Source organism: Candoia aspera, chromosome 2 (genome assembly GCF_035149785.1).
Source record: "Candoia aspera isolate rCanAsp1 chromosome 2, rCanAsp1.hap2, whole genome shotgun sequence".
NCBI classification, from domain to species: Eukaryota; Metazoa; Chordata; class Lepidosauria; order Squamata; family Boidae; genus Candoia; species Candoia aspera.
Genome location: NC_086154.1, coordinates 62,085,875 through 62,108,744, shown reverse-complemented (window position 1 = coordinate 62,108,744; position 22,870 = coordinate 62,085,875). Strand labels below are relative to the sequence as shown.

The 22,870-nt window shown below is 42.4% G+C and overlaps 1 protein-coding gene across 1 annotated transcript in view; it reads right to left on the bottom strand.

Annotated features, from left to right (window-relative positions):
* Positions 1-22,870, bottom strand: part of SLC38A3 (solute carrier family 38 member 3) — a 75,159-nt gene that overhangs the window by 14,776 nt on the left and 37,513 nt on the right. Inside the window, exons 2-9 of the mRNA XM_063291985.1 lie at positions 17,903-18,114; positions 15,048-15,132; positions 14,245-14,360; positions 7,716-7,789; positions 6,900-6,992; positions 6,677-6,758; positions 2,817-2,899; positions 2,188-2,246 (exon numbers count right to left, since the gene is read on the bottom strand). Coding sequence (XP_063148055.1) covers positions 2,188-2,246; positions 2,817-2,899; positions 6,677-6,758; positions 6,900-6,992; positions 7,716-7,789; positions 14,245-14,360; positions 15,048-15,132; positions 17,903-18,009 — 699 coding nt within the window. The 5' untranslated portion in view covers positions 18,010-18,114. The remainder of the gene's footprint in view (positions 1-2,187; positions 2,247-2,816; positions 2,900-6,676; positions 6,759-6,899; positions 6,993-7,715; positions 7,790-14,244; positions 14,361-15,047; positions 15,133-17,902; positions 18,115-22,870) is intronic.

Genomic DNA, 22,870 nt, shown 5'->3' with positions numbered 1-22,870 from the left:
TGATAATTGCACTACCGCTATTTTTTGCAAGAGATCACAGCTACAAATATTTATAGGGCTGGAGTGTTAGAAAAAACCAAGCTAGGAGGCCCTTAGGGATTGTCCTGATCATAATCCAGGACAAAAGGTACAATCTGATTAGCTATGAACGTCTTCAGTTCAGCAGTTCATGTTGGATCAATTGGCTGATTTAAACTAAGAACCACTCCTGACTTGAAAATTTATGACAGCTTGAAGGAGAGTAAAAGATATCCCCTTCCCCATGAATAGTAGGTGCTCTGAGGTTGTGTTTGATTAGTATGCATGCTAACATCCCTGTGAGGTCTCTGGCACTATTTCCTGTCTTCTCCTGTTATTCCCCACAATGGTACAAAGCTTCTTCTCCCAGAAATAGATCAGTGTTTCTGGCAAGGGAGTGAGAATGCAGTGATGCATCTTTCAATGGCTGGAGGCAAATTCCTTGTGAGCTATTTGCTGTGACAGTCAAGCTGCACTTGAAAAAGTGGTACCATCCAATTTTAGCAATGGTAGGAAATACAAAATCCTCCTCCTTGGCCAGATGACCCAAAAGGAAAAAGATTTAGGACCAGATTCAGAGGCTGAATACGTCTGGTTTGATGGAGGCAGAATCTAGCAGAAAGAATTACATGCAAGTAAAGATGCTTTCAGAACAGCCTCGTGTGGTGCAGAGTGGTAGGTGGCAGTATTGCAACCGAAAACTCTCCCCGTGACCCGAGTTCAATCCCAGCGGGAGCTGGATTCTCAGGTAGCCGGCTCAGGTCGACTCAGCCCTCCATCCTTCCCAGGTCAGTAAAATGAGCACCCAGCTCGCTGGGGAAGGGGACGACTGGGGAAGGCAATGGCAAACCACCCTGCTATAGTCTGCCAAGAAAAAGGCACAAAAGCAGCCTCCCCCCAAAGGGTCAGACATGACTTGGTGCTTGCACAGGGGACCTTTCACCTTCCACCTTTCACCAAAGGTGCTTTCATAGTGAGTCAATGCCCTGCAGTATTGCTCCCATAGAAGCTAAGATGAAATATGTCTCCTAAGAACCCTCTTTTAAAATTTGATCTCATTTTTATCTGGACCTTCTCCAAGGTGAGATTGGCAGCAAACATACTTTTCTTTCCCTGACTCTCTGCCTACTTTATCTTTACAAGATCCTTATAAAATAGATTAGGCTGAGATATACTAGGATTTTTGTAAACAAACAAACAAAGCTCTTAAAATGAAGATTTTTAAAACTAGGGAAAAATGGAAAGATCCCAAATAAACCCTTGAAAATGTCCAGGCATGAAAGATTTTTGGTTAATTTTTCAGGTAATTCATCTTAGACAATATTTGGTAACCCAGCTACCAAATTTCCAGTCTGGTGCCTCTGTGAAGTCTTAGCTACAACTGTTATTATCTCTGACCATAGGTGGGGACTGATTAAAAGTTGTAGTCCAAAACATCTGCACTGTTGCATTAGGACTGAAAAGACTTACACTGAAGTTTCCATGGAGCCATAAAGCTCAGAATGGCTTTCTTTGTTTCTTAATCTAATCCTTCTCACTGGGTTGCCATGTGAATAAAGGAAACAGGAAAATGTATTTGCCACTCTTAAAGGATGGGCAGGACAGAAATATACTTACAGGCCATCCTCACTTAATGACCACTTGTTCAGCGACCATTCGAACTTATGATGGCGCTGAACAAGTGGTACTTATGACCAGCCCTTGGCAACTGGCTCACAATTATGACGTTGCAGCATCCCATGTTCATGTGATCACCATTTGTGACCTTCGCTGCCCGCTTCCCAAAAGCAAAGTCAATGGGGAAGCTGGCAGGAGGTCACAAAATGGCAACCATGTGATGTTGTGCCTAACAACAGCGCAGGATTCACTTAACAACAGCAACCAGAAGTGCTGGAACTGCTGTCACTAAGTGGCACAGTCACGTAATGTCGTGCTTTATGACCGCATCACTTAGTAATGGAAATTTCAGTCCCAATTACCGCTGTTAAGCAAGAACTACCTGTAGTCACTAATTAAGACTTAAATCTTATGCTCATTTTCTTGCAGGTAGGCTCTGTTGAACTTAATGAATCAAACTTTTGAATAGACATGAAGAGGACTGTATCATATCTTACACAGAGTTAAAAAAGACTTCATAACACATGCAAGGAATCATCACTCAAAACTCACTGAAATAAGGAAGAAGACCATGCAGCTGAGAGAAAACCCACTGGCATAACCAAGATAACCTGGAACAAGAAAAAACAATAAGTTGCAAGGGATTTGTAATGTCCCTCAAATGTATTTTTTTTCTTCTCTAGGTTTCTGTGTTGTGCTAAATTTCTACCTTGACAAATATCTCCTTCCTTCCTTCCTTCCTTCCTTCCTTCCTTCCTTCCTTCCTTCCTTCCTTCCTTCCTTCCTTCCTTCCTTCCTTCCTCTCCTCTCCTCTCCTCTCCTCTCCTCTCCTCTCCTTTCATTATTATTATCTATAAAGAGGTCTAGTTATTAGAAAGTTTTTGAAGCATGTGTTCCTGAAAGTATTTTGCTCTCAAGGAATACAGTGCTTTGGGTTTTCCACTTTGCAAAGTCAACTGAAGATTCTCCAGTTCTAAATAATACTTTGATCATCAGTCCTGCAGGCACAATAGTCTGAAGAGGAAAATTTCAGTGGATGTGGTATTTGGGGTGACTTGCATGCTTTTTAGAAAGACTTGGCAAAACAAAAGCCCCTGTTCCTATATACCCAGCAATATGGATGCTGCTTTTCCTGCTAATCCCATTCCCAATGGGAGATAAAGAACTTAAGGAAACCTTACCAAGTTGTTTCATGAGGGCCAGAGGAAGGATAATGGTGATAGTGACCAGGATTACCAGGTAATTTCCATTCAGATACCAGTCCCTGGAATGACACAGCCAAAATTACATCATCTGTAGCCACTTGATCTTTGGGTACCATGCTATGAGGTATCTCTACAAACTAAACGCAGCCCAAGCAAAGAAGCAGACAGGTAGAAAAATTAATTTGATTAAATAATGTTAATACATTAAATACAGCTAATGTGACTATTCCTTATAGTCACATTAAAACATTTAGCAATAATTTACGTAGGATCTCTGGGGGGCCCACTGAGGATCTTGGTGGTCATATGTTCCCCTTGTGCTACAGACTCTTTTCTGGAATCAGACAATGGGATTAGATCTCTCTGGGACTATTAGACTCTGGCTGAAAATACTCTGAGACAGTAGTCTTCCTGTAGGGATCTAGTCACTCAGACCACTGTTTTATCTAGAACAAAATTACCAATATCAGTTCTTCAAATTTAGGCTGAGTTCGCCAGCTCAGCTTGGAGAAACAGGACTGAACCTTGAACCTTTTGCATGCAATGTTTGAGCTCAGCCCCTGAATCATGGCACTTCCTATCTTTCTGAAAGAGCTCTGTTATTTTGTCTGTCTATCTACTATCTATCATCTGTCTGTCTGTCTGTCATCTACCTATCTATCAACAACTCCCATTTGTCTCTAACCTGAGCCTTTGAAATTTCAATCCAAATCTAAGAAAACCTTACCAAGTTTCCTTCCAAAGGGAGATATAAGGCAAAAGGCATAGTCTAAAAGCACATGAGGCAAAGTTCTGTTTAATATTTCAGTACCTCACATATCTTTCCATGAGGCTAAAGATAAGAAAAGGAAACATTATAAGCCAGGAAACTAGAATTCTGCATGACTCATGTAATATTTAAAGATAGATACATCTGGATATGAACAGGCTTAATTTTCATAATCAAACAAAGAACACTATTTTTGGAAGGCACTTTTATATTAATTATTTCATTTTATGGGAAAAGCTTAGGAGTTAAAAAGGATGGGTGTGTGGAAACTCCTAAAGGAACAAGGAGAGGCGTTTCAAGCGAGTACAGACAAATATTTAAGAAGTGGGCTAGTAAAAGGTAAAGGTTCCTGTTTAGTTGTGTCTGACACTAGGGAGCGGTGCTCATCCCCATTTCATGGCCGAAGAGCCAGCGTTGTCCAAAGACACTTCTGCGGTCATGTGGCCAGCATGACAGTCACGGAATGCTGTTACCATCCCACCGAAGCAGAACCTATTTATCTACTCGCGTTTGCATGCTTTCGAATTGCAAGGTTGCCAAGAGCTGGGGCGAGTGCGGGAGCTCCCTCCGTCATGCAGCACTCGGGTCTCGAACCGCCGAACTTGCAACCTTCCAATCGACAAGCCTGGCATCTTAACCACCGAGCCACCACGCAGCCACCACCCATCGCAAGAAGCGGGCTAGGGGACTAGTTATAACAATTTCAGAGCGTAAAGAAATCCTTACTTTGAATCAGGCCCTACAAGACTCAGAGTCCCCTGAGAGTGAAACTCCGGTCTCTAGTCCTGAATGGCACAGTACGATGCAGGCCAGAAGGCAGAACTGCAGCTCTTTCAGCCTTGTGCAGTGCAAAGACTTCTCATAAAAGAAGCAGCCAACCGGCAACCAAAGCAGGCTCTAAAAGGAGGCAGCTCTTGTCCCCAGTTTACTCTTACAGCCTGTTCAGTTTGAGTTCCAGAAATTGATCATATAGACCTCAGAGGCTAAGTCACCAGCTATTCTGCCCATCCTGTTTCCTCAGAAGTAGCTCTTGCTCCTGTTCCATTCTAAAAGTCGTGTGCTAGTTTGATCTTTAGCCTGCCTTTTAGACTGGCGATAGTTAAAGGTCAATGGGCACAGTGTTTCTCCAAGTACATGCTGACACTTCTGCTGAGCTGGTGGTATCTAGCTTGGCAGCTTATGATGGTCCAAATCCAGCCAAAGGTACACCTGTTACTGTCGGCCTCGTGGGGTAAACCAGATAGGAATCACAACCAGATGAGCTAATTCTACTTTTTTGTAAGGCTACATTGACAGAAACCTTCAAGTCTCAAAGTACCATTCTCTCCCCCCAACCTCCTTTACCGCCAAAGAAACTAGGGAGGGTCTCTTCTGAGCCTCCCTTCCCTCCCACTATCCAGCTGCAGGCTCTGCTGTCTCTTATCTGACCGTTCCCTTGGCAGCGTCTCTTTGCCCGGTCTCCCAAGGTCTTTCCCACATACCACTGCAGCTACAGCGTGATACCCGCTACGCTCTAGTGCTCTTAAGCATATCCTCTTGATGTTTTCAAGCTCATTGGGTTCACACACTGTGTGTTGCAATGACTGAGTGCACTAATTGCACTACATTACAAATCACAGTCCAAACTCACAATAGCTGGTTCATACTACAGACTAAGCCAAAACTAAACAGACCACATCACTGTTTAGTGCAATACGAGAACCCAGTTGCCATTTTCAAGCTTCTTCCTTGTAGTCAACACGTGTTCTGCTTCTTTAAATAAAAATTTCCAATGATAATGAAATATTCTATTCTGCTGTCTCTGGACATGTACATTTCCAGAGTGTCTTAAGGCTAATGCCAGATGATCAGAACGTAGCTCTTAACATAAAACATCTCTAAGAATTCCATGGATTCATCTTACACTGAAGGAAAGAAGCAAAGATAGTGGTGGCTCAGCCCTGAACACCTCTCGGATGGACATAAAGAGGAGTGATATATTCCCAGGTGCCTGACAGCAATCCATACATCCAAGGGAGAGGATCTCTCTCTCTGTCTACTATCTATACTAGTTTCCCCGGTAACCCTTCCACCAGGAGGAAAGGTTGATCTGTTTTCTTCAGATTTGCTACAGTGGTAGAAGGCATGCTAAAGCCCAGCCAGGCCATGAACAGAAGTGCAGATCTGACTAATGCATCCAGGACAGAAGAAAGTGGAACATCATGCACAGATTGGAAGTTCACTTTGGTTTAATCCTGTGCAGAGGGTTTATTCAACGTTGGCGTCAATCAAAAATAGTAGTGGCTTAATGCTGTGAAATCCCTGTAACAGATTGTCCAGAGGAGACAAATCTCTGTGCTACTAGAGATATGTTAACTGGAGCTGAGCCACAGGGAAGGAGAAGGTGGGGAGTGGGGAGCTCATGAATAAAGATGGGAGAAGGAAAGGATGTCTGAGAATACAGAGGTGAGGAAACACACCCAAATGGCTAAAGTGAGATACAATCAATGCATTTCTGTAAGTCTCTGTACCTCCCCACAGCTCCATTTCCCTTTGGGGCCTGGGCTAATAATCCTAAAGTAGCTCTGTAATGTACCAGCTTCCCTCTTTGCTTTGCTGCTTCCCTCTAGCCAACTGGTCAGCCACCCAGCTTACTGCTACCACCTTGTCTCCATTGACCATGCAACAGACCAAGAGCTGGGGATCAGGATTAGATAATAAACATAATTGGCACCCACCATAGAGACAATTTGCACTCTGAATTGGAGAGACATATACAGAGCAAGCGCACAGGGTAGAGCAGGGATATTAAACAATTTCTCCCTGATGCAACTGGTAATGCATCTGAGAGTAGAGATATAAATGAGATTCATGCAACACACCAAGCCACAGTGTGTGTGTTTGTTCAAAGCTTAGCATATATATGAATCTAGCCAATGTTGATTCTTTTTTCAATATACTATAGCTAAGCAAACTATGACATCACACCCTAGCTAGGCACAACAATATGTCTATGGCATGTAGGTATAGAAAATGTAGAAAAGGTGGTATGAGGGACAACTAGAAGACCCAGGTGGGGGACACTTACGTTGTTTTCTCCTCCAGGTTGAGGAAGGTCTGGATGACGAGAGGCAGTTCAGACTTCACAATGTATAAGTAGCTTGACATTGCTGAAGAAAGAGAAGGAAGTTATCAGAGGATGGAGGCCACTTAAGGTCCAGAGGGAAAGTTATTTAGGAATGCATCTTTGCCTGCATGATTCCTTCTTCTAGAATGCTTTCTAGAAGGTCTAGGTAAAAGTTCCTTCCTACCTCCAATGTTTTGTAGTGTTATAGCAATGGCAGCTGCCAATTTCCCTGGTGTCCCAAAGGCCCTGTAGCCCAGTTGCTCGTAGGCTCGGATTCCTACATGATACCAAAAATTACAAAAAGAAAAGCAAGAGAGAAAATGACATCTGAATGAAACGCACAGTTTCAGTGACACAATGAACAATGTTTTGGGCACTTCTCTCATAACAAAAGTAGTTGGAATAAAATCAACAACTGTTCTTGCACACACAGCAAACACTGAAAATTGTATATCTAAAATAGAACATGCAAAGTTGACAGAGTTAAACTCTGTCTTGATCGATTTTTATTATAGTGAAGATTCCTTTCCTCCCCACTGCTTAAGCGGAGAAACAATGATGGCATTTAGCAAGAGTACTAGTAGTTTAGCAGCAGAATAAATGTAATCTTTTGGGTGAGATCAAGTGAAACTACCAGCAAAGTCAGATTTAAGGAAGCTGAACCAGCTCTACCTCCTCTCGTCTCCTAGCTTTGGGAATGGGCTCACCAGATGCATGCAGCTTGACTGAGGGTGGAAAAGGCATTTCCATTTTCTTCTCAGATCAGAGTTTGCTGAGAAGGCATCAATGCAACTGCCTGCAGTCTAGTTATTTATTTAGCAGATGTACTGTATATTCCATCTTTTGTCCATCATGGAATCCAAGACAGAGAAAATGTAGTCTCAGTTGGTCTGCTAGCTGAGTACATTAATTTAGTCACAGCCAGATGCTGAATCATATACCATAGGGCTGGCTGAACTGAACCCCCTGTGTGGTTTCTCAGCAGTTTTATAGTACTTACCAACAATCCCTGAGGATTTAAGCAGCAAGTGTATAGAATAGCTGGACAAGAGAGCTACAGCAGTCAAGAGGAATCTAGGGAAAAAAGAGGACATTTAAGTTATATGATTAAAGAACTAGGATAGTATTGGACAAACTCAAGAGGTAACCTCCACTTCTTCTTTCACAGCATGCCAGACAACTCCAGAAGGAAGGGGTGTGGTCTTCTAAGAGTTTTCTGAAGGCACAGCTGGAGCATATCTCAACTACATTTTATTTTTTGTGAAATACTTCCCCAAGTTTTGTCTAATTCCAAAAGCAATCCTCTAATTTATGAATGGGGTATCTGGAGCTTTTAAAGTAGACATCACAGAAGGGAACCATTGTATCAGTTATCATGTATGAAGTGCCCAGGTGGCCTTCTTCAGGCCCAATCCCCTGTCTGAGACTTATAACCATGTTGGACTACACCTCCACAAGCCCAACCATGCTAATCAATTCCAATATAGTTGGAATTCCATACATCTGGAGTACATGAGGCTGGAGAAGGTTCATGGGAAGAAACAAGAGAAAACAAAATATTCCTATTTCTATGATCAGCAAATGTTGTACTTCTATAAACAGAAACACAAACATTGAGAAACAAATGCACACTTACTGCACAGAAATATGATTCAGTACAGCTTTACCATCTGGTCACTTTATTTACTCCCAGTTCATCCTACTTGGTAAGCTCACAGATTGAGGGTGATGAGAGGCAAGGCACAGAGGGGAAGGCACAGTTCCGTAAGAGCATTAACTTGATTTGAGAACTATTCCGTACGGGCTCCCCTGAAGATGTGCATGCAAAGAAGCAGCCGTGGTATATTATGCACTGCCCTAATGCTAGTGTGTTATGTAACCATTTAATTTGTAAAAGGCAAATAATTCTACCCAGAGGATAATACATTGGGATGGAAGCCAGGAGAATACACAGCAAAAACTTCACACACATATACACATATACACACAAACATGCACACATAAACACACACACACAAACACACACACAAACAGCTGGGGAGTAATTCTCTCCCAGCATTAGTTGCCCTACATCTGGACAGGGGTTTTGTTCATTCAAGACTGAACCAATGCTTCAATCTCATTGAATTAATCACTTCAAGAGCTACCTATACCAATTATTTAGTTCCATGAATAAATGACATACAAGTAATTGTGTTCTAGTTAACCTTTCAAAGGTATACAGGATTGACTAACATGTTACCATTATCAAAAGGAGAAAAATTTAAACAGAGCCCCATAAGGTAATGCTCCCGTGCTATGCTCAGAATGTATAGTGTAATCACATGACTGGACAATGACCACGTGGAAAGAAGCAATGCTGTTTTGGAAACTCAGTGATCAGCTTTGTAATGGTTTTCTGTGTATTAAATTTTCCAATATCCTGGTTCACATCCTTCCCCTCCCCCTGGCACATTGTTATTGCCACACATAAAGATGAAAGGGAGTGAATTGTTGCTCAAAGAGGCAGACAAAGAAAAAAATGCATTTAGGTCAATCTAGATTGCCAAATATTCAGTATGTCTGATATGAAACACCACAATTTTCACTCAAATTTGAAAGTAATGACAAACATAGTAAAAGAAAAAGGGACGTTGCCACCATGGCTGCTTGACTTCCTGATGTGTCCTTAACTTTATGTTAGTCATCCCCATCCTGGCATCAAGTAGGCTGGAGATGATGGGTAGGAGCATTCAACATACCTACAATGAATTCTTCCAGATATCATGCAAATTTAACAGCAGTCTTACTCTAAAGCAGGGTTGTCCATGGGTGGGGTCAAAAAAGGCAGAGTAAGGTCTGGGCTTTGATTGCATGGTTGCAGCCACCAACTGGACATTTTTGACCCCCTCCCCCCCAAAGATACTCCTTCTGTAAAAGATACTTGCTGGAAGTACTTCAAACTATCTGACTAGGTGTGGAGTGAGCCCCATCTGCCCCTCTTTCAAAGTCCGTTTTTCCATCCCAAATCTGTAGAGAGGCAGGGCCAGCACAGGGATGCCTATTAATGTCTATCCCTTCCCAGTTTCCCAAATGCTTCCTCTGAATCTCAGCCATGATGAATCACTGCTAGTTTTATTTTTGTCCAACTCTCTGAATCAATTTGCATTATGGGTTTAGTCTAATTTCTATGCATTGCTAAAAACTTGGCATAAAGGGCTCCAGAGAATTTCCACAATTTTCTGTGTGTGTCATTCAGCGGCTGAGCCACAAATCCCAACTGGACAGGAATGACACATAATTGCTGGCTCTTTTGCTTTCCTAAAATTGCGGCTGGAGGTTCCTATCCTTGGCCTTTAGTGCTATTGGATTATAATGTCCATCACCCCAGCCAACATTGCCAATGGCCAGGGTGATGGGAACTGTAGTACAACAATGTTCATGGTCCCAAGCTGGAACTGCAGCAAGACAGACAGTTGTAATTTCAGCCCCCACTGAAATGGCAGGTCTTTCCTTCCAGACAGCTGCAGCGCTACAACTCCTCTTGATCCTTCCTGCATCAAGAGAAAAACTCCATTTTTTCTGCTCCTCCTCATCCAACACCAGAACTATACGAGTTCAAGCTGGAAAATTGCTGACATGTTACAGAGATATAGAAAAGGGGTTCTGGACCACTTTTAATCTCAGTGAACCTCAGAGGCTACTCTGCCTCTTCCTTAGTCAGCCCATCTACAATAGGTGAGAAACCAATGAACCTACTAGGCCTCTGTGGCTTGGAGCAGGGGTGGGCAACCTTTGGCATGGAAAGCCACACCCCCTTATGAAATATTGCCCTGCACTGGCAAGTGGAACATTAGCAAATAAAAAGAGGGGCTGTACAAAAAAGTCACGTGTGTAAGCGGGTCTTCTAAGCTCTCCTTCTTCAGGCAAAGGAAGCAAAGAGTAAATGTGGTAGATGTTGCTAGTGGAAGAACAGATGAGTGATTATATACATGTGTGCACACACCTACACCCCACAAGCTTCATTTTCTTTTTTCCAGATCCACCAGTTCATTCCTCCTCTTCAATCCAATTCTCAGGGTTTTCCCTCTCTTGTTAATAATCAGAGTCCATTTAACACAGTTTCTCAGTACTCATTGGGCCACGTTGAGATCCCTCTTTAGGGACTTTGGAGGATGTGTATGGATACAATGGTGACCAAACCCAGCAATATTAAATCCTTGAATTTCTCCACAAGTTGCCTATACAAAAGGTTGAAGTGGGACTACTGCAGGCTGAGCAACCTGCACGACAGGTTTCACAATCCTTGCCTTCTGTGGGCCACCAAAGGAGAACACAGGAGGCTTCCAGGTAGATTCACCCCAGGGATGTTCTAAAGGGAGAGATGGTCAAGTCCACGGGATGCTTATAGTCCAAAATTAAGAGCAGATGCTAAAAACAGGGGCAGCAGGAAGGACAGTGAATGAATATGGCTGTTTTCCAGAAGAAGGCCTTCTAGGAAAAAAGGGGGATTGATCATTTTTGCTTTGAAAGTGACATGAAATTTCCCTGGTGAAAGAAATGTTGCTTGGCAGATTGGGGGCAGGCAGGCCAGCACTATCCCTAGCTGAACCTTGTGGCTGAACGCAGCTGAAGAACAAAAGCAAAGCTCTCTGCAGGGTAGCCGCATGCTGCTGAATTGCCTCCCAGACCTTGGGAGGGCTTACAAGCCCATGTTTTGCCCTTCCCAACAAGCAGCTCACACTAAATGAGAAATCAGCCCCAGGGAGCTTTGGAAGCAGAGAACAGATCGCTTCAGTGAGAGCATTTCAGTCCTCCCAACAAACTGTCATTCTTATCCTTGTGAAGATGCAAATGATAAAAATGGAGCTCAGAGAGCAGGGTGCAGACTACCAGAAGAACAGGAAGCCTCAGGAAAAAAGCATGCATGAAGCACTAATGAATCCAGTGGTCTGAGCTGGGTCCAGTAGTAGATGATTCAGAGAGTACATTTGAAACGGAAGAGGGCAACCCACAGCTCTGCATGCAGACCCTGCTCCCATACTGGTTGCCTCCAAAGTACAAGCCTTCCACCTTCCCTGTTATTGTACAAGTGTCACAGAAAAAGGAATGTTTTTGGGAGGCACCAAGTTGGAAAAGCCCCACCACAATGTTTGCAGCACTGCTTTAGGAGACAGCCCAATGCTGGCAGGATATAATGCCTCAAGTTGACTGACTGGAGAAGGAATAAGTGGATCAATAGTGCAGGGATGACTTGGAACTTTTTGTTTCTTTGCTTACAGTTCAGATTCTCTGTCTTTTTCTCCATTTCTGGCCTTGAGCAGTCACGTCTTTCCATTGAGTCTGGCATCTAGAGTCATTGACATTCTAAATTTCTAGGCGGCATACAAGTTTAATTTATTATTATTATTATTATTATTATTATTATTATTCACACACCTCTGGGAAACTGACATGAAAGGGCCATGAAAGCAAAAATATTCCTCTCTTTTGGCACCCAGTAATTTTTTGCTCCAGAAGTATACTGTCTCTAAATAGGGAGGCTCCATTTAATAGTTATCCCAGTTGAAAATAAAGGATTGCAGGGTGGATGGGAAGTTAGGCCAGGATGACTTGGGGACTGTGGCCATTGTCTGGTACAGTAGCAAGAAACCATCAGGTGTCATCAAAAGCCTCCACAAATGCCTAAGAAAGGGTCCTCCACTGCCTTGGATTTGTTTTGTAACTTGTATGTTTGTGTCTGGACCACTGATGTGGGAGTCATTCTCCAACAACTGTTGCATAATTCACAAGTTCTAACTAACTTTAGTACATACTGTAACAGTATGTACTAAAAGTAGCAAGGCTGGTGATGATGGTTTGCTACTTTCTCTGGCTGATCACTTTGCAATGGCTCTGGATGGTTCTTCCCCTCCTTCTTCAAGGTTCAGTGAGGCTTCTGACAAAACCTCTTGCCTTGTTTCTTCCCAGCCCCATGGATGCAGATGTTTCTGCCTGTGTTTTGGTTTGCATGGTTGTCAGTGATGGTTGTCACCCAGATTAAAGTGAGTGTAGAGAAAGAAATCGATACAAATGAGGAGAAACCAGTTGATGGGTGGTGACTCCTAACACTGCCAAAAAACAGAAGGGTGGGCTTACATTTACCTAGCAAGAGAGCTCCAGGTTGATTAGGAGCTGGCACTGCTCTCCATCCCATGAGCTGTTCAGGGTGAAATAGCAATTCTGCGTCTGCACTTCAGGCAAATGCCAGAGGGCAATGACTAGTAGAGGCATAGCACAGTAGGAGGCTGTGTTGCTGTCAGCCACTTTGCAGTTTGGGAAGGACCCTTCCCTTTCTGCAGGGACTCTGTGAAGCAACAGCACATACATATATCATGATGGGAGACTTCCTCAAAGGTCTTTTGCAATGGTCTTCCTCCCTCACTGTTCTTTTCTGCCTCCAGTCCACAGGCCCCTTCTTGTCCCTCCACATTTATGCCATCCTGATAGGGCTTTTGTTTCACCCAAGATCATGCTGAGTGTTATGTGGAAGGCAGAGATCTCCTGGAGGCTTTGTTCTCCAACCAAAGAACCTCCCTTCATTGCAGAGGAGCATCCTTTGAGTTCTCTAACACAAACTTCTGCTCCAAACCATCAATAGACTACAGTTTTGTTTGTCCCTAGGCTAACCTGCTCCAGCCCATCTTTCCTACCTACATAGTGGGAACCTAACAAACCTCCTTTGTTTTTTTCCTTCCCAAGCCTTCTGTGCACTCAGCCTAGCTGGTTCTCTGACTACAGGAGTTCCATGTGCCAAGAACCTTAGCTTAGGATCAAATTCTGTCAACTTTTCTGTTCATCTAATGTAAAAATAAAGACCAGCCAGGCTGAGCATCCAACATCATGCCTGTCCTGAAGCTAAGCAGTTTCTTATAAAGGCAAGAAGCATAAAATGGTATATTTATGTCCGGCCAGCATGTACTGTATATTCTCAGATCCAAGGGCATGCTGCGGGATCATAAGGTCTCTTAGGTGTGGGCTGCAATTGCAACTGTGTGTGTCCCTCCGTGTGTGTGTTGGTTTAGTAGCTAACCTTCTAAGTTTATGACAGGAACAGCTAGGGTCCAGGACAATAATCAGAATCCCATTTCATTAGAATAAAGTATTGGTCTAACAGACTTCTATTTAACAGACTTCGGATGCAACGGGAAAAAAAAATCATTCTGACATTTTTCCAAAGTAATGGACAAATCCACTGTATCCCAAGTAATCTGGATGAGGCTATACAACAGTCCTCCCTGGCATCTGGAGATAAAGGATCTGCTTTATTGGGCAGTATAAAATTCCCTGGAAAAGGAGTACTGTATATAGAGCAAAACAAGAGAGAACTGCACAATCTACTCCTATGTATCAGGACAGTACAGATCCTCCAGGGATTTGGGATCACAGTGTCCAGAATTCCCACAATCAGCATGACATTTCACCATACTGGGAATCCCAAAATTTGTGGAGAGTATCTGACTGAGAAAGGACAGTGTGGATTCTCTCCTGATGATGAGCACAGCACTTACAGAAAGAGGAGGATGCCAGTGTTGGCCATAGCATATGCCAGCCCAAGGATCCCACTGCCCATGATGGCATTGCTGAGATTGAAAACAGACATCCCAAAAGAAGTCTTCCCTTCAAACTGAAACAGAAACAAAAGTGTGTGGGTGAGAGAGAGAGAGTTGTATGCCAGCGTAACACTTTTCTGCCTTGTGTCTATACATTGTCCTTGCCCACAGGCTGTCAGAAGGGAGTAGGGCATGGTCTATGCCAGCCATCTTCCATCCTGCCCATCTGTTTCTTATCATGAGCTTCAGGAAGAGGGCACTCCTATGGCAACATCTGCTCAGAAACCCTGTTCCCTCTGATCTAAAGTCCAAGTGAGCTTCCTAGACTCCCTAAAATTGTTCTGCAATTCCTCTTCCTACTGGCTACTGGGAAAGGCTGAACTCTCTTTTTATCTATCCCCTCTCTCAACCCAGGGCCTGATAGCAATCTTCCCCATACTGGAATTATCATAGATACCGCCATATATTCTTCCATTCTGTTTCCCTTGTCTCCAACTTGATGTCTACTGGGCAAGCAGAGCAAGGGAATCAAGACAATTAACAAGCTGCTTTGGGTTCAGAGGCTATTTGTTCTATACTAGAAGGGACACAACCAAAGATGGAATCCTTTTTTGGAATGGATTTCTATGGCTGTTGTCCAAACCACTTGCAAAATATGCACTGGCCTTCCATCTTCTCTGTTAACAGCTTCTACTTGAGAGGTATGACTTAGTTATCAATGAATATCCAAACTGCAACCAAAACAATATACCAAAACTTACATCTGTGAAATGGGTCTGCTTCTTTTCAGCACCATGTGGAAGAAACTCCTCCATCTCCGGTACATGTGCTTGGTTCTCATCAAATCTGGCACAAGATAGTAGGAAAAAAAATACATATTCATTACTATAAGCAGTCTTCTCTTAAAAGTTCCCTTTTTCCCAACTCTGGTTCAAGGGATTGGTATCAGTGGTAACAGAGCTGCAGAATTACCCCTTCTATCCTTAGACATATTGAAAAGAAATAATCTTATCAAGGGGTCTTTTTACAGAGTCTAACCCCACTTACATTTTAACTTTTGCTATGTATTCCCAAATTCTTCCTTAGTTTCCAGAAGGCAGTACCATTTGTGAAAATAACCTCAGATATGATGAAAGAATAGAAGGAGTAAGCCTTAAAAATCTGTTTCCAAATGCATTTTTGATTTTCAAAGAATCTAGCTAGATCTGGGATGCCATGCTGACTTGTACAACACTACAGTTACCAAGAACGTATTTGAAAAAGTAAACCCAGCTTCTTGTGATTACAGGAATACATCCATTGAATTTTGTTAAAAACAGTATGGCAGTGGTTTGCCACTCCCTTCTACCATATAAAATAGTGCCAGCAGAACTTTGTGTTGGTCCTTAAGAACTGCTCCAAAGACTATCAGTTAAGACTTCAGCCTATGTTTCTTGAAAATTCCAGACAGCAGCAATAAATGTATCATCTGGGGGGGAAGAATCACATTTTCACAAAGACAACATAATGCATTTCACATGCTGGAAACTGTAGCATTTCTGTCAGGTTCATATCTGGTTGCAAATCTGAAAGCACCAGAAATCAATAAGAAACAAATCTGCATTTACTAGCTGCCTAAATAGAAAGTCCCAAAGTTTCCATTACATCTGTCTCATGATTAGGTAATCAGGATCTATTGCTGTTATGAACGTTGCTCCTTTGCCAGTCAGCAGAACTCAGACATTCCCCACAACGGTCCCCTCATGCAGAGCGCAGACTGAGAACGCACAGCCCACGAGGAGTCATGCTGCTTTATCACACAGACACAGAGAGGCACCTGGTCCCCCTTGCTATACTGGGTGGCAAAACAAAGGCAGAACTGTTTCAGGATATGGCTGCTGTCTCTGATAATTTAGGTAAAATGTTTAGCTAAGAGTATTGTGAAGTTTAATCTTTGTTCACCACGCTGAACCAAAGTTTCATGTTTTATAATATACACACTCCATAATTGTGTGTATTTCAGTAGTTTAGGCATATCCTCAGGCAGAGCAAGAGGAAAAGTCTCTCCTTAGAATCTTGTCTGATCAGCAACAATCAGTGTAAAGTTTTCTCCAGGATCTTTCTATAGATTCAGGCAGAACGTTCATTTGTAGCAGCAAATGGCATTTTGTGGTCTGCCAGCACCAATATATCTTTTATAAATTTTCTGTTTGAATCAAGCTACTTTCCCCCGTATTCTGAATCGCTCTATAACTGATCTCTTTCACTGCTGAATGTTGGTATATTGGATGTTTAAAATTAAAAAGGGATTTGTATAGTTTTTCTTTCTTTTAATAAAGTGTGATTTATAAAACCAGACACATTGCTGGTGGGCAAAATCACAAAATTCTGCCTGAGTAAACTTAGCTTCTTGTGATTACAGGAATACATCCATTTAATTTTCTTAACAATTATTTTTTAACAATTTTAACAATTTTCTTAACAATATGGAAGTGGTTTACCACTCCCTTCCACCATATAAAATGATGTCCCCTGTTGGGAGAGATGGGCAGTGATATAAATTTAATAAATAAATCAGTATAAAATAGTGCAGCCATGTCATGCAATCAAACTCACTGGAAAAGGCAGTTATGCTCAGAATGGTCAACAGTAAAAGGAAATGAGGCCACCAAAAAACACAGTGGCTAGACACCATCAAAGCCAACACCAGCCAGAGCATAAAAAAACTAAAAGAAGTCATACAAGATTGGAAAATGTGGAGAGAGCTGGTCCATAGAATCACCGAGAATCAGATACAATTGAATGAATAGCATCATCATCATCATCATCATCATCATCATCTCTGATGAGGTTGGTTTATCTCCCAAGATGGAGGGGAAAGGCTGAAACCTCTAATCATAGGCCTCTAAGCTACATAGCCAGGAGGCTGCAATATAGAAATTACTTCAATTTTTGCATTTCTGATCTTGTAATCACCAGAAAGGCAGCACAGGTTATGAAAGCCCTATCTCTGTCTCACACAGAAGGGTTAGGAGGAAGATACCAGGTGAGGCAACCCCTGGAAGATAGGTGGTAGCAGCAGAAACTACCAAGCTATTACCCCAAAGCAGGTGTTAAGATCAACAGGGCTTCTGGCGGAGAAGGTTCAAGATCTCCAGCCTTCCACCCTGTGAGCTTGGTCATTCCAGTTCAGTTGCCTACCTTCCATTTGATCTTGTGTTAAATTATGCATATATAGTACTCCAGTTCCTTGGAGTTTTGTTTACTTATATGTTTGGGGTATCTGCAAACCACTAATTAGGTGGCAGCACCGATGGCCAGGAGTAACCAGCAATATTCTGTAGTCATGGGAAGAGTAAAGATTAAAAGAACAGAAGTGGAAACAGCCACACAAGATGGCCAGGAGTAACCAGCAATATCCTGTAGTCATGGGAAGAGTAAAGATTAAAAGAACAGAAGTGGAAACAGCCACACAAGATTCAATGGGTGCCAACAGGCAAGCATTTGTGGATCAGGAGAGTGAAATGACAGTAACCCCATTCACTAAAAAAGATAATCTTATATCCAGGACAAGGGCAGTATCTCAGCCGTGCAGTCTGAGTCAGTCAGATAAGCCAGGCCTTACAAGTCACCTCACCTGTCATTTCCCATAGTGGAGATGGAAGAGGCATTTAATATTGAGTGTTTTCCATTTGGCACCAGGTCTACCATCTCCGTCTGGATGGGGATTTCCGTAGAGTTCATTTCTTCCTCTTGAAGTCAGTACCTTCCCTCCTCTGACAAAATGCTTTCAGACAAGCAGCAAGCGGCACGAGTTTACAAAAGCTGGGCTACTGAGAGGGGCTGTATCTGCAAAAAAAAAAAAAAAAAAGGATCAATATCTGGTATTTGTTCTCACAAAATGAGGCTTAGCATAGGGGAGCAGGATATGTCCAGCTTGGGAAAGATTTACAGATAGTTCCAATAGAAGACAATATCTGTAGCTCAGGGTTGAGCTGTGGAGTTGCTGGTGCTCTCTGAGCTTGGTTGTTTGCTTGCAGATGTTTCATTACCCAACTAGGTGACATCATCAGTGCAGTAATGATGTTACCTAGTTGGGTAATGAAATGAAATGTCTTAAATTGTGCCCAGTAGACAATTGGCAGCTGGTGCAAATTTTTTCAGTACAGGCATCATATGATTCCTATATCATGCACCAGTTAGCAGCCTGGCCACTATATTTTGCACCAGTTGTAATTTCAGAATACTTCACAAAGATAGACTCCCACAAAGCATCTTGCACTAATCAAGATGGGTTGTATTCAAGGCATGGATCACTGTTACCAAGTCTGACCAGCTCAGGAAGATTGCAATTGGCACTGTAAGCTGTCCCTATGCATCTGCAATGTTCTCTTACCCACAGAAAATAGATGCCACCCATTCTCTAGCAATTTGTGGTAATGCTTAGTTACTTTCACAGTTAAAACAATTGTGTGATGTTTTTTTCCTTACATTGACAAATGATTCTGGTCCAATGCTAATCATTACTTTCCCAAAGATCTGACCCTTGGGCTTCCATGTCTGATACACTGTGTAACATCCAAGGTCTAATCTGGTATTTTTGGGTACAGAAAGGACAGTCTTGATTTTGGGGTTACTTTGTGATCCCCAAGAATCAGAGAAAATCTCTCCTTACAGATTCAAATTGTTTTTTTTTTAAACCAAGCTTCTCAACTGTTCTATTTCATGAAGCCAAGTTCATGATTCAGTTCATTGTTTTAGGAATTCAGCAGAGTGACAAGTTATAGTTTCCAGGCATACCCTTTTCGATGACACTTCAGGTGACAGAACCCACCAGTAAGAACGACTGTGGCAAAGTGAATGGGAACAGACAAGTATAGAGAATTATTATGGAATACCAGTATCACATTTAGGAAATTTCTTCAGAAGATTTGGGTTGCAATTCAATTCATTTATGGACAAGTAAATTCCAACAAAAGTATTGGAGATAAAGTATTTCTAAGTAGATATTCATAGGATTGGAATCCACTGGAAAGATTACAACTGGGGAATCTTCCCCAATAATAAATAAAGCAATGAAAACTTCACCATGGATTCATATGCATATGTTGGAATCCTTGTAAAAATCAGAATAATTTATCTTATTTTAGATTTTGCAGATGGAAATCTGAGGTAAGCTTTTTCTGATTGGTACAGGATTCCAATTATTGAGAAAATATTGGTACAGGATTCCTTTTTGAGAAAAAGGTCATAAATTCAAGCAGTGCCTCCCATTTTCTGCTCCTAGCTATCTGGCAGCAGCACTACCATGGTAATAAAACAAAGCATCTAGCTGTTTGGATTACTGATTTCCTGCTCCAGAGAGTTTGGCGCTCTCCTACCCAACAGGGACAATCAGTGTAGATGAATACAGAAGGTTGCACGTTTTCTGGGCTTTGCTTAGCTATACTAAACTTTCTATATGTGCCATCACCATCCTACCCCCACTCACCCCCACCCACTGAAGGTATACAAAGCAATACACACAAAGCTTTGTATGTCTTCAGTGGGCAATAGGCTCCTGAATAAAGAGAGGAAAATCCAGCCTGAAATTATGGGTTGGAAGAAGACGGCATTGGCATCAGACTTGGGAATGTCAAGTAACTACATCTAGCTTGGACCATGGGATAGTCTAAAGCTACTGCAGGCCAAATCTAACCAGCCCTGAAGCCTACATCCACTGGTATTTGAAGAAAGATTACTTCCCATTCTCTTGCAAGCCATGGTAATGCTTAGTTACTCTCACAGTAAAACAATGTGTCTTATTTCTTATGTGTACCTGAGTAGCTTTCATCGCCAGCCCTTTGGTGTTGTCATTGCAGTTTCCCATCAACAGCTATTAGCACTCTTGCTTTGCTCACCATAACCAAGTTACTCCTTAACTTTCTTTTTAGATGCTAAACAGGCTGAGCGCCTTAACTCTCTGGCTGGAAGTAGAGCAGCCTCTGTCCCTTTCAAGCACACAGTTGCAGTTGAAGCAGAATTGAGAAAAGCACTTGGCATGCTGTACAGGCAGTATCCCTGTTTTTGTGCTTGAGTGGAAAAAGTGAGAGGGGAACAGCAGCGCTAAAGGCGAAGGCAGATGCAGCAGGAAGAGAAGGGTCTTAGTGGACACAGGCTAAACTAATGCAAAGGGGTGCAGAAGGCCTGCAAATGAACCTGAAAAAATGGACAGCAATTGCAAAAGGAATCCTGTCTTCTCTTTCCTAGTAAGTGGACTATTGGGCACAAATCTGGGAGATTCAAATTATTGATGGAAAATGGCATCATCCACTTTTTTGCAAGAAAACTGGAGGCAGGGATATATGAGGTCCTAAACTGTCCTACAAGCTCATTAATACTGCTGGTTCACAGAAGATGCTGCATTTTATTTTGCTTCCTGGAATAATCCAGTATTCATTTTTAAAAGGTTTACCAATTCTTCATAAATTCCTGTACATTCAAATGCTAAACAAGAAGCTCACCAAGTATGATTTCTTCCAGCACAATGACAGAACAGAACAGCCAGATTACCCCTGGGCATTTATAAGCTTGGCTGTGGTTTCTACTCAAGTCTTACACTTCACACAACACAACACAGGATGTAAGGCTCAAGCCTAGAAAAATGTAACCAAGTCAACATTTTCTACCAACAAAAGAGTAACTGAAACATAATATTCTACTGAAGAAGAGATTGAACAGAACACCCAAGCTCTTCTCTTAAATCTCTTTATTACCTTAGTAATATTTGCTTTTCAATAAAAATCTCCATGTAGAAATTCTCCACATACAAAATACAAAATATTCAAATACAAAACATTCAACTCTAAGTACATGGAAAAAAATATTCCAAATCTTAGCCCCCATTAAGAATATCTGACCTGCTGCCCAGAGCAGAGGGTTGATAACACCAACTGCATTGCATTGACATTAAAAATATTGGGGGGAAAACAATTCTGTAAGGAGCTTGGCAGGTGGAGTGTGGTTCTTCTCATTCATTCAGCAACTGAGCTTTTCTAGGCCAGTATTTTTTTTAAAGGTCACAAGGCTTTAAGTAGAAGGGAAATTAATCATCTCACTTCATCAGTAAGCAAGATGAGGGTCTCTCCTTTAACATCGAGAGATACTGCCCCAAGTGTTCTCATATTCTCACAGGAACAAAAGTTCAGCCCACCTAGGGCTGGCCATCAGCTTATGAATGGACCAAAGTCTGAGAAGAGCTGCAGAGGGACTGGAAGCAAATCTCTGGCAGGCTAGTTTGCCAGGTTTGGAAAACCCTGAGCCTCAGACATGCTGGCAGGCAACACAAAGCACCTTCTGTTGGGCCTCCTAGCTCTTCTTTGCTGATAGCTGGAAAGTAGTTTCCAGAACAGAGCATCTTTAGAGGCAGTTTGTGCCCAAAGAAAGAGGGGGGCTACTGTACATCCCAGCTTCTCTTCACCACCAACTCCTTTTGACTGTCTTTTCTCTGCTACCTATAGCTCATGAAAGTTTGCTGTGCTGTAGTTGTTTTTAAAATGATATTTACATTAGTATACCATAAATTGCAGTTGGTATTATGCAACTCAAGGATTTATTCTATTTCCAGTCTACCTCTCCATAGCCAGTATTTGTTTGTTTTTAATTCGTTCAGTCGCTTCCAACTCTCCGTGACTTCATGGACCAGTCCACACCAGAGCTTCCTGTTGGTCGTAAACACCCCCAGCTCCCCCAGGGACGAGTCCGTCACCTCTAGAATATCATCCCTCCATCTTGCCCTTGGTCGGCCCCTCTTCCTTTTGCCTTCCACTCTCCCTAGCATCAGCATCTTCTCCAGGGTGTCCTGTCTTCTCATGATGTGGCCAAAGTACTTCAGTTTTGCCTTTAATATCATTCCCTCAAGTGAGCAGTCTGGCTTTATTTCCTGGAGTATGGACTGGTTTGATCTTCTTGCAGTCCAAGGGACTCTCAGAATTTTCCTCCAGCACCACAGCTCAAAAGCATCTATCTTCCTTCGCTCAGCCTTCCCTATGGTCCAGCTCTCGAAGCCATATGTTACTACGGGGAACACCATTGCTTTAACTATGTGGACTTTTGTCGTCAGTGTGATGTCTCTGCTATTACCTATTTTATATAGATTCGTCATTGCTCTCCTCCCAAGAATTAAATGTATTCTGATTTCCTGACAGCAGTCAGCATCTGCAGTAATCTTTGCGCCTAGCTCTCGGTATTCACCTGGGAAAAAACTGTCCTCTATGCAATTGCTTTACCATTCTTATCCTTTTCATTTATTTAAAGAACTTACATGGCTGCCTAACTCACACAGAGATCCTGTAAGGCTCACAGCAACCCTAACCCACCAATTCGCACGTGGGAAGCTATTCCAAAGGGCCAGGGCAGCTATGGAGAAGTCATGCCTCCAAGGTCTCATTAGGTGACAACCTTGAAGAAAGGGACCTGGAGCGCCCCCACCCTATCTAACCTAGTGAGATGGACAGATACTCTCAGGGGGAGGCCATCCCACAAATAACCTGCTGTTGTGCTATGTAGGGCACTTTGAACTGCACCCAGAAAGCAACTGAAAGCCAATGGAGCTTGTGTAACATCA